This window comes from Manihot esculenta, chromosome 1 (genome assembly GCF_001659605.2).
Source record: "Manihot esculenta cultivar AM560-2 chromosome 1, M.esculenta_v8, whole genome shotgun sequence".
NCBI classification, from domain to species: Eukaryota; Viridiplantae; Streptophyta; class Magnoliopsida; order Malpighiales; family Euphorbiaceae; genus Manihot; species Manihot esculenta.
In genome coordinates this window covers 9,931,595-9,943,629 of record NC_035161.2, presented here as the reverse complement: position 1 = coordinate 9,943,629, position 12,035 = coordinate 9,931,595, and the positions used below count along the sequence as shown (strand labels likewise).

Here is a 12,035-nt window from a genome sequence, read left to right as displayed (position 1 = left end):
GGGTAAAGGGGCACTGGATAACAGTTGGGGCTCGGATACCCATGCTATAGCTGAGCCCATGAGGGAAGACTAGGCTACAGCCCTGTGAAAGCCCAACGCGCCGGTCCATCCATGTAAGCGTGGTCCAGGCTCCGCGCCAGCAGGACAGACAGAGCAGGGCTCAGACCCAACTGAGAGGGATCCAGCTCAACTGACTTGATGGGTCAGTGAGACAACAGACCCCTCATTAATCATTCCATGATTAATGAGTGGGTAAAGGGGGCACTAGATAACAGTTGGGGCTCGGATACCCATGCTATAGCTGAGCCCATGAGAGAAGACTAGGCTACAGCCCTGTGAAAGCCCAATGCGCCGATCCATCTATATAAGTGTGGTCCAGGCTTCGCATCAGCAGGACAGACAGAGCAGGGCTCGAACCCAACAAAGAGGGATCTAGCTCAACTTATTTAATGGGTCAGTGAGGCAACAAACCCCTACACATTCAGGATCATGTCAATACAGGTACCGGAGGTAATTAAATGGTCGCCTGATGATGGAGAAAGACATAGTACATCTGTCCATATGTCCCTGCGTGATAACAACATATTGTACTGTAGCAAAGTGATGATTACACGTCACTAGGGGAAAAAGGGGAAAAAGGGAAAAAAGAATAAAGGAAGAGAGGTCTAAACTATTTAGGCTAAGTTTACACACTCATATCCTAATCCAATCTTCTATTGAATCTCAGAACAAAACTATCAAAACTACTAACAAAATGTCAATAGAACATTACTATCAAAATCACATTTTGTTGGAATTTTGCACCATGACGTCCCATTCTATAATCGAGATTATCATATCGACCAAATCGTTAGCATAGACATTGCTATCAACCATTGGATGGGTTAAAGTGTTCAATTTTTCTCAATCGACCGAAAAAACTATATGTATAAAGAAAAAAAAATAAAAAAGCCTTCTCTTGAATCTGGACATAGCGTTGGCTTCCACCGAGGACAGCCTACGAATATCGGTCTTCTTTAGTAACCTTTTTTTACGGTGCTCAGTGGTAACTATTTCATCAGTCATTTAGCTTATTTAATATTTGTCCTGCACAAAAATTCAAGTTGCAACATAATATTGCTTGTTCTTGATACACAAGCAACCAACCAACTATTGAGGGTAGTGATACAATGGCCAGTTCTTATTATCCTTCCTCTTCCCCTTCCCCCCTCTCCCCATCTTGGCCTTCTGACCTCAAAAAAGAAGAAAGGAGACAAATATATTACAAGAAAAAAAGAGTGCTAATTTACTGGATTGAGAGTTTTACAACGTTAAGCAAGATCTCTGCGGGCCAAAGGGATAGCTTTACCCCTTTGTTTCTAGTATAATTACACATATGAAAGATGTACTGGACTAATTCCATAAATGAAGAAATTATAGAATGGCCTATCAATTTCTGTCAATACTACTTTATCTCTGTTTGTTGGACCTACAAAGCATTCTGAGGATGAGGGTAAATCAACGTTGCCAATGGAGCAGGCCTTCAGAGGCCTTATGATAAAAAATATTCTTCAAAGCCACGAATATACACTTTTGAGAGATGATCAGCTGATTCATGATCTGTTGTATGTGTTGCGCAAGGCTAACAAGTCATCTCATTAAATCTAAGAATACAAAACCATTCCAAAGGCTATGCAAAAGCATAGATGACATTAAATTCCTCGACCTTGTAAAAATGACACCCATCACCACTCCCAGAAAAATAAGCGGAAGCATTCTCTGTACATCGAAATATGCTAGAGCAAAGGCAACTGAGCTAACCAGGATTGCACACCACACGGGCATGTATCTTGTTAAGGAAGGAAGGAGGAAACCCCGAAAGACAATCTCCTCCCACACAGGGGCACACACTGAAACTACTATCGCATACAAAGTCATTGCCACTGGATCTCTTGCTGCAATTGACTACTCAAGGCTTGAGAGAGTAACGGGTGTAGAAGGTAGAATGGGCAATAAGCTAAGATTGAACTGAGAGAGGCGGTTGACCAAGGGAAACATGAAACATCCAAGAGCAACGTCCAATAGCCAGTTACCTTTCAGGCTAAACCTAAACCAATCAGATGGAAGGGGACAAAATCGAGACAAACAACGATGGAGAATAGCAATTCCAGCAAGGCCTTCAGTTACATCAGTCACAAGGTTGAACAAGGCTTGTCCTCTAAATGTCAGGGATTCCTTGTTGAAACCTGCCATGTGGGCTGCAAAAGGAATCACCCAAGATCCTATAAACCAGAATGAGACAACCCACAGAAGCATAACCATCCAAGAGCAACGTCCAATAGCCAGTTACCTTTCAGGCTAAACTTAATCCAATCAGATGGAAGGGGACAAAATCGAGACAAACAACGATGGAGAATAGCAATTCCAGCAAGGCCTTCAATTACATCAGTCACAAGGCTGAACAAGGCTTGTCCTCTAAATGTCAGGGATTCCTTGTTAAAACCTGCCATGTGGGCTACAAAAGGAATCACCCAAGATCCTATAAACCAGAATGAGACAACCCACAGAAGCATAACCTGCATGACAATATGAAGTTCAGTTGCTGGCCTTGTATTCAATTATTAAATACAATAGTTTAATTTATAGAGCAAGATGTTAAAATCCACTAGCCTACAAGAAAGAGGAAATCTTGGTTTCCACAGAAACTCATTTGTGTAACTTCACCAAGTCATTTCAATTCCATCAAAAAGAATTTTAGTTAAGATTGCATGATCAATTGAAAACTATCAATAAAGCCAAAAGAATAATAATAATCTGAAAGAAAGATATCCGCGAGAATACATATATCAGTAATAGATACCAGAACAAGTTCTGCAGCAATAACCATTCTCATGCTCTGGTGTAGCTTCTAATAGTTTCTTAAAAAATGACTACCTTTTCACCTCATCCTTGTAAGTAATGGCTATAAAAGCTTATTATATAGTTCTTATTCCCTAGATGTCCAGAAATGTAGCAACCACAAGGAAAAGTCTCACCTGAAATATGGTCCCTGCTGTCCAGGGCACAGTTTATCTGCTCCCAATTGCCCTATACACAAAATCTGTAGCCTGAAACATAAAAAAACTAACTAATGAGATGTCCAAATTACTAAGAAAATATATGTATAACTACCATTGGGCAATAGCCCAAATCATTCTCTTATAATTACTATTATGTTTCTGTCATCGGAAATGATGTGAAACACAAAATGTTTTCTGCTGACATTGGAAACAGATGTTATGGATATTAGAATGCTTTACTTTTCCATTGATGTCATGGAGAATTGAAGCATTGATGATAGAACAGATGTCCATTCAAAATGTAGTCCTTCATTGAAGCTAAATCTCCTCCCTAAATAATTCAGGTCAACTAATCGTCTCAAGGTCTTTTGGACCAAAAAGTTCGAATGCTTGCACCAATTTGTTAATTTTATCCAAATGTTTCAATTTTGCACCCATCATCCAAATCATTCAATTCCAAAGAAATCTAAGCCAAAATTGAAATTTAATTCAGGGGAAAAATTGATTTTTCTCATGAGCACTTTGTGAAATAAGATCCTCCCTAAATAATTCAAGTCAACTAATCGTCTCAAGGCCTTTTGGACCAAAAAGTTCAAATGCTTGCACCAATTTGTTAATTTTATCCAAATGTTTCAATTTTGCACCCATCATCCAAATCATTCAATTCCAAAGAAATCTAAGCCAAAATTGAAATTTAATTCAGGGGAAAAATTGATTTTTCTCATGAGCACTTTGTGAAAGAAGATCCAAAGGTGTTTTGTTAAGCATTCATAAACAAGTCCCAAGTGTGATGCTGTCAATCAAATTAATATTTAATTTTGGCTAAAATTTCTTCAAAACAGAAAGACTTAGATAATTGGTCCAAAATTGAAATGTTTGGATAACATCCTAATGGTCCATTCAACATATTTGTCTTCACGTTCCGCATGCAAGTCCAGTTAACAAAATGAGGAATTCATTCACAAATATTGAACACAAGCTAAAACTATGATGGCTTCAAAGCCACCTTCAAAGCAGATGCCAACTGAACAAGGAAAATTTATAAAACAAAAGATCATGTGGCACAAAGGTCATCAACACAATCAGCAAAGTCAACTATTAATCAAGAAGTTTGAATTTACTTAACCATCACAGTGTAAAAACCAATAATTTCTAGCAACATGCTGAAAGGTAACACTAGTAACAAGCAAGAACAGTGCATCTGAATTCACATTTTGTTGGAATTTTGCACCATGACGTCCCATTCTATAATCGAGATTATCATATCGACCAAATCGTTAGCATAGGCTTTGCTATCAACCATTGGATGGGTTAAAGTGTTCAATTTTTCTCACTGGACCAAAAAACCTAAATGTATAAAGAAAAAAAAATAAAAAAGCCTTCTCTTGAATCTGGACATAGTGTTGGCTTCCACCGAGGACAACCAACGAATATCGGTCTTCTTTAGTAACATTTTTTTACGGTGCTCAGTGGTAACTATTTCATCAGTAATTGTCCTGCACAAAAATTCAAGTTGCAACATAATATTGCTTGTTCTTGATACACAAGCAACGAACCAACTATTGAGAATAGTGATAAAATGGCCAGATCAGGAAAAAACTCCAATTCTTATCATCCTTCCTCTTCCCCTTCCCCCTCTCTCCATCTGGGCCTTCTGACGTCAAAAAAAAAAAAGAAAGGAGACAAATAAATTACAAGAAAAAAAGAGTGCTAATTTACTGGATTGAGAGTTTTACAACGTTAAGCAAGATCTCTACGGGCCAAAGGGATAGCTTTACCCCTTTGTTTCTAGTATAATTACACATATGAAAGATGTACTGGACTAATTCCATAAATGAAGAAATTATAGAATGGCCTATCAATTTCTGTCAATACTACTTTATCTCTGTTTGTTGGACCTACAAAACATTTTGAGGATGAGTGTAAATCAACGTTGCCAATGGAGCAGGCCTTCAGAGGCCTTATGATCAAAAATATCCTTCAAAGCCACGAATATACATTTTTGAGAGATGATCAGCTAATTCATGATCTGTTGTATGTGCTGCGCAAGGCTAACAAGTCATCTCATTAAATCTATGAACACAAAACCATTCCAAAAGCTATGTAAAAGCATAGATGGCATTAAATTCCTCGACCTTGTAAAAATGACACCCATCACCACTCCCAGAAAAATAAGCGAAAGCATTCTCTGTACATTGAAATGTGCTAGAGCAAAGGCAACTGAGCTAACCAGGATTGCACACCACACGGGCATGTATCTTGTTAAGGAAGGAATGAGGAAACCCCGAAAGACAATCTCCTCCCGCACAGGGGCACACACTGAAACTACTATCGCATACAAAGTCATAGCCACTGGATCTCTTGCTGCAATTGACTGCTCAACGCTTGAGAGAGTAACAGGTGTAGAAGGTGGAATGGGCAATAAGCTAAGATTGAACTGAGAGAGGCGGTTGACCAAGGGAAACATGAAACATCCAAGAGCAACGTCCAATAGCCAGTTACCTTTCAGGCTAAACCTAAACCAATCAGATGGAAGGGGACAAAATCTAGACAAATAGCGATGAAGAATAGCAATTCCAGCAAGGCCTTCAGTTACATCAGTCACAAGGCTGAACAAGGCTTGTCCTCTAAATGTCAGGGATTCCTTGTTGAAACCTGCCATGTGGGCTGCAAAAGGAATCACCCAAGATCCTATAAACCAGAATGAAACAACCCACAGAAGCATAACCTGCATGACAATATGAAGTTCAGTTGCTGGCCTTGTATTCAATTATTAAATACAATAGTTTAATTTATAGAGCAAGATGTTAAAATCCACTAGCCTACAAGAAAGAGGAAATCTTGGTTTCCGCAGAAACTCATTTGTGTAACTTCACCAAGTCATTTCAATTCCATCAAAAAGAATTTTAGTTAAGATTGCATGATCAATTGAAAACTATCAATAAAGCCAAAAGAATAATAATAATCTGAAAGAAAGATATCCGCGAGAATACATATATCAGTAATAGATACCAGGACAAGTTCTGCAGCAATAACCATTCTCATGCTCTGGTGTAGCTTCTAATAGTTTCTTAAAAAATGACTACCTTTTCACCTCATCCTTGTAAGTAACGGCTATAAAGCTTATTATATAGTTCTTATTCCCTAGATGTCCAGGAATGTAGCAACCACAAGGAAAAGTCTCACCTGCAATATGGTCTCTGCTGTCTAGGGCACAGTCCATCTGCTCCCAATTGCCCTATACACAAAATCTGCAGCCTGAAACATAAAAAACTAACTAATGAGATGTCCAAATTACTAAGAAAATATATGTATAACTACCATTGGGCAATAACCCAAACCATTTTCTTATAATTACTATTATGTTTCTGCCATCAGAAATGAGGTGAAACACAAAATGTTTTCGGCTGACATTGGAAATAGATATTATGAAGATTAGAATGCTTTACTTTTCCATTGATGTCATGGAGAATTGAAGCATTGATGATGGAAAAGATGTCCATTCAAAATGTAGTCCTTCATTGAAGCTAAATCTCCTCCCTAAATAATTTAGGTCAACTAATCGTCTCAAGGCCTTTTGGACCAAAAAGTTCAAATGCTTGCACCACTTTGTTAATTTTATCCAAAAGTTTCAATTTTCCACCCATCATCCAAATCATTCAATTCCAAAGAAATCTAAGCCAAAATTGAAATTTAATTCAGGGGAAAAATTGATTTTTCTCATGAGCACTTTGTGAAATAAGATCCAAAGGTGTTTTGTTAAGCATTCATAAACAAGTCCCAAGTGTGATGCTGTCAATCAAATTAATATTCAATTTTGGCTAAAATTTCTTCAAAACTGAAAGATTTAGATAATTGGTCTAAAATAGAAATGTTTGGATAACATCCCAATGGTCCATTCTACATATTTGTCTTCAAGTTCAGCATGCAAGTCCAGTTAACAAAATGAGGAATTCATTCACAAATATTGAAGACAAGCTAAAACTATGATGGCTTCAAAGCCACCTTCAAAGCAGATGCCAACTTAACAAGGAAAATTTATAAAACAAAAGATCATGTGGCACAAAGGTCATCAACACAATCAGCAAAGTCAACTATTAATCAACAAGTTTGAATTTACATAACCATTACAGTGTAAAAACCAATAATTCCTAGCAACATGCTGAAAGGTAACACTAGTAACAAGCAGGAACAGTGCATCTTAATTCACATTTTGTTGGAATTTTGCACCATGACATCCCATTCTATAATCGAGATTATCATATCGATCAAATCGTTAGCATAGACTTTGCTATCAACCATTGGATGGGTTAAAGTGTTCAATTTTTCTCACTGGACATAAAAACCTAAATGTATAAAGAAAAAAAATAAAAAAGCCTTCCCTTGAATCTGGACATAGTGTTGGCTTCCACCGTGGACAGCCAACGAATATCGGTCTTTTTTAATAACATTTTTTTACGGTGCTCAGTGATAACTATTTAATCAGTAATTGTCCTGCACAAAAATTCAAGTTGCAACATAATATTGTTCTTGATACACAAGCAACGAACCAACTATTGAGGATAGTGATAAAATGGCCAGATCAGGAAAAAACTCCAGTTCTTATTATCCTTCCTCTTCCCCTTCCCCCTCTCCCCATCTTGGCCTTCTGACCTCAAAAAAAAAAGAAAGGAGACAAATAAATTACAAGAAAAAAAGAGTGCTAATTTACTGGATTGAGAGTTTTACAACGTTAAGCAAGATCTCTGCAGGCCAAAGGGATAGCTTTACCCCTTTGTTTCTAGTATAATTACACATATGAAAGATGTACTAGACTAATTCCATAAATGAAGAAATTATAGAATGGCCTATTAATTTCTGTCAATACTACTTTATCTCTGTTTGTTGGACCTACAAAGCATTCTGAGGATGAGTGTAAATCAAAGTTGCCAATGGAGCAGGCCTTCAGAGGCCTTATGATAAAAAATATCCTTCAAAGCCACAAATATACACTTTTGAGAGATGATCAGCTGATTCATGATCTGTTGTATGTGCTGCGCAAGGCTAACAAGTCATCTCATTAAATCTAAGAACACAAAACCATTCCAAAGGCTATGCAAAAGCATAGATGGCATTAAATTCCTCGACCTTGTAAAAATGACACCCATCACCACTCCCAGAAAAATAAGCGGAAGCATTCTCTGTACATTGAAATGTGCTAGAGCAAAGGCAACTGAGCTAACCAGGATTGCACACCACACGGGCATGTATCTTGTTAAGGAAGGAAGGAGGAAACCCCGAAAGACAATCTCCTCCCACACAGGGGCACACACTGAAACTACTATCGCATACAAAGTCATTGCCACTGGATCTCTTGCTGCAATTGACTGCTCAACGCTGGAGAGAGTAACAGGTGTAGAAGGTAGAATGGGCAATAAGCTAAGATTGAACTGAGAGAGGCGGTTGACCAAGGGAAACATGAAACATCCAAGAGCAACGTCCAATAGCCAGTTACCTTTCAGGCTAAACCTAAACCAATCAGATGGAAGGGGACAAAATCGAGACAAACAGCGATGGAGAATAGCAATTCCAGCAAGGCCTTCAGTTACATCAGTCACAAGGCTGAACAAGGCTTGTCCTCTAAATGTCAGGGATTCCTTGTTGAAACCTGCCATGTGGGCTGCAAAAGGAATCACCCAAGATCCTATAAACCAGAATGAGACAACCCACAGAAGCATAACCTGCATGACAATATGAAGTTCAGTTGCTGGCCTTGTATTCAATTATTAAATACAATAGTTTAATTTATAGAGCAAGATGTTAAAATCCACTAGCCTACAAGAAAGAGGAAATCTTGGTTTCCACAGAAACTCATTTGTGTAACTTCACCAAGTCATTTCAATTCCATCAAAAAGAATTTTAGTTAAGATTGCATGATCAATTGAAAACTATCTATAAAGCCAAAAGAATAATAATAATCTGAAAGAAAGATATCCGCAGAGAATACATATATCAGTAATAGATACCAAGACAAGTTCTGCAGCAATAACCATTCTCATGCTCTGGTGTAACTTCTAATAGTTTCTTAAAAAATGACTACCTTTTCACCTCATCCTTGTAAGTAACGGCTATAAAAGCTTATTATATAGTTCTTATTCCCTAGATGTCCAGGAATGTAGCAACCACAAGGAAAAGTCTCACCTGCAATATGGTCTCTGCTGTCCAGGGCACAGTCCATCTGCTCCCAATTGCCCTATACACAAAATCTGCAGCCTGAAACATAAAAAAACTAACTAATGAGATGTCCAAATTACTAAGAAAATATATGTATAACTACCATTGGGCAATAGCCCAAACCATTCTCTTATAATTACTATTATGTTTCTGTCATCAGAAATGAGGTGAAACACAAAATGTTTTCTGCTGACATTGGAAACAGATGTTATGGAGATTAGAATGCTTTACTTTTCCATTGATGTCATGGAGAATTGAAGCATTGATGATGGAACAGATGTCCATTCAAAATGTAGTCCTTCATTGAAGCTAAATCTCCTCCCTAAATAATTCAGGTCAACTAATCGTCTCAAGGCCTTTTGGACCAAAAAGTTCAAATGCTTGCACCAATTTGTTAATTTTATCCAAATGTTTCAATTTTGCACCCATCATCCAAATCATTCAATTCCAAAGAAATCTAAGCCAAAATTGAAATTTAATTCAGGGGAAAAATTGATTTTTCTCATGAGCACTTTGTGAAATAAGATCCAAAGGTGTTTTGTTAAGCATTCATAAACAAGTCCCAAGTGTGATGCTGTCAACCAAATTAATATTCAATTTTGGCTAAAATTTCTTCAAAAAAGAAAGATTTAGATAATTGGTCCAAAATTGAAATGTTTGGATAACATCCCAATGGTCCATTCTACATATTTGTCTTCAAGTTCAGCATGCAAGTCCAGTTAACAAAATGAGAAATTCATTCACAAATATTAAAGACAAGCTAAAACTATGATGGCTTCAAAGCCACCTTCAATGCAGATGCCAACTCAACAAGGAAAATTTATAAAACAAAAGATCATGTGGCACAAAGGTCATCAACACAATCAGCAAAGTCAACTATTAATCAACAAGTTTGAATCTACTTAACCATCACAGTGTAAAAACCAATAATTCCTAGCAACATGCTGAAAGGTAACACTAGTAACAAGCAGGAACAGTGCATCTGAATTCCACAGGACATAAAACAGTCTTATGAATCACAAACTCTCTGGAACACCCCAAAATTAGGTACATATCACTTTGCAAGTCCTAAGAGGGAACTTGCGATCTTCTTTGATCTTAAACCATGTTAAGTTTAAAGTTTCACCCTATAATGCCTCAAGGTAAAGCTTCATAACAGGATAAGGCACCCAAGACGCTAAACCTAACATCATTCAAAAGTTTATTCTCTCCACAGAATATATCTTCACTCAACTTGTGCTCAGAATTCAGGACCTAGAACAAGCACCAACATAAAATCGGAATTCCAGTAATTAACTTTATGAAAATTTCCAAATCAAATCAAATGGAGAAAAATACCTCTCGAAGACTTGATATCCAATTCTTTTTAACATCAGTGGGATTTTCGAGTTCGGGCTTCTTCACCAGCTTCTCAGGCAGGCAGTGTTCAACACCATCAGACTTGGGATTTACAGGAGAAAAGTCCTCATGTCTAAAACATGAAATTTTCCATTTCTGCAAATAACCCACCAAGCAATTAAAAGCCAAATGGTAAACTAATTACTCCTTTAACTACGACAATGACACATACAATCAAACAAATCAACAATCATCCTAAATATACTGAAGCATCAGGCTTTTGATAATTGCTTATCCCAACCACTAACCCCACCACACAAAAAGCTAATCATGTGTATCAACAGCCTCAAGATTGATTAAAAAAAAATTGATAAACAGCAAATTGAAGCGATATTTACATTTTTGGAGAACTTTGAATGGGAATCGAAGATCTGAGCGTTCCTAGTCAAAAGGGGAGAATTCCCGGGTCTGTTAATAACCCTGAGTCTGGAAACGGATGGGGGGAGAGTTGGGCCACGCCGTAATAGAGATTGAGAGCAAGAAGAGCTCAACATTGGAAACGATTAGAAACCGTAATTAGTTACATCACAGGAACTCTGAATTTGTTCTCTCTTGGATTGGAGAATTGTTGGGAGGAAAAAAATTGCGCAAACCCTAATCAACGGAGAGAGAAAGAGAGAGAGAGTAGGGCGTGTTTGGCAGTTGGGAGGAGGTAATATTGGAGGGGAGACGACTGACGAGCCACTTGGAAATAGATTCCTTATAGCCTGTGGGATAGGCAATGTGAATTCTGAAATGTGGTTGTTAATTCATTTCCCGGACGGATTGGCGTTTGGAAACGTGCAATTCGTGGGATTTGGTAAATTGGATTTCGTTACTTAATTAGTGTATTTATTATAAAGAAAATATCTTCTTCTCTAAGGATTTGTTTTGAAAAAGGAAAATTCACACACAATATAATATCCATAATTGTTATAGTTGGTAATTAATTCGTGTTAAGTATTTATAAAACTCTAAAAATTATATATATCACATAATTTATTTTATTATTGAAAAAATATATAATTATTAATTAGTATAACATATCATTTATTTTATTATAAAACAAATATATAACTAAATTAAATTAATTTTCAACAGAAATTAAATTAAATTAATTTGATGGGTTAAATTTTTTATTTTTTACTTATTTTAAAATTTAATTGATACAAATGTAAATTGTGTCTATTTTTTTTTTTTAACACGAGACGCGATTTTCAAATGGGATGCAACTTTTCAATCGTGTAGAGCTGCACGTGACTATTATCCACGATTCTTCCCTTTATATTTTTTTAATTTTCTAATTTTTTTTTAAAATTAAAACATTTAAAAAGTAATAAACTAAAAATCATTTTAATAATCAATACTTATCTAATTTTATTAATAAAAATACAATACGATTTTTAT

General features: G+C 36.7%; 1 protein-coding gene, 1 non-coding gene and 1 pseudogene across 2 annotated transcripts; all 3 read right to left on the bottom strand.

Annotated features, from left to right (window-relative positions):
- Positions 1 to 1,261: 1,261 nt before the first annotated feature.
- LOC110626475 lies at positions 1,262 to 9,212 on the bottom strand (annotated as a pseudogene).
- LOC110626486 lies at positions 4,733 to 7,574 on the bottom strand. The gene is made up of 2 exons (XR_006350198.1): positions 6,225 to 7,574; positions 4,733 to 5,766 (listed from the first exon to the last, which is right to left on the bottom strand). It is a non-coding gene; the product is annotated as an uncharacterized LOC110626486 (transcript).
- On the bottom strand, positions 7,722 to 11,363 carry LOC110626466. Its single transcript, XM_021772385.2, has 4 exons — positions 10,988 to 11,363; positions 10,590 to 10,745; positions 9,219 to 9,290; positions 7,722 to 8,758 (listed from the first exon to the last, which is right to left on the bottom strand). The coding sequence occupies exons 1-4, from the start codon at positions 11,141 to 11,143 to the stop codon at positions 8,090 to 8,092; spliced, it is 1,053 nt and encodes a 350-aa protein (XP_021628077.1). The 5' UTR covers positions 11,144 to 11,363; the 3' UTR covers positions 7,722 to 8,089.
- Between the last annotated feature and the right edge of the window lie 672 nt (positions 11,364 to 12,035).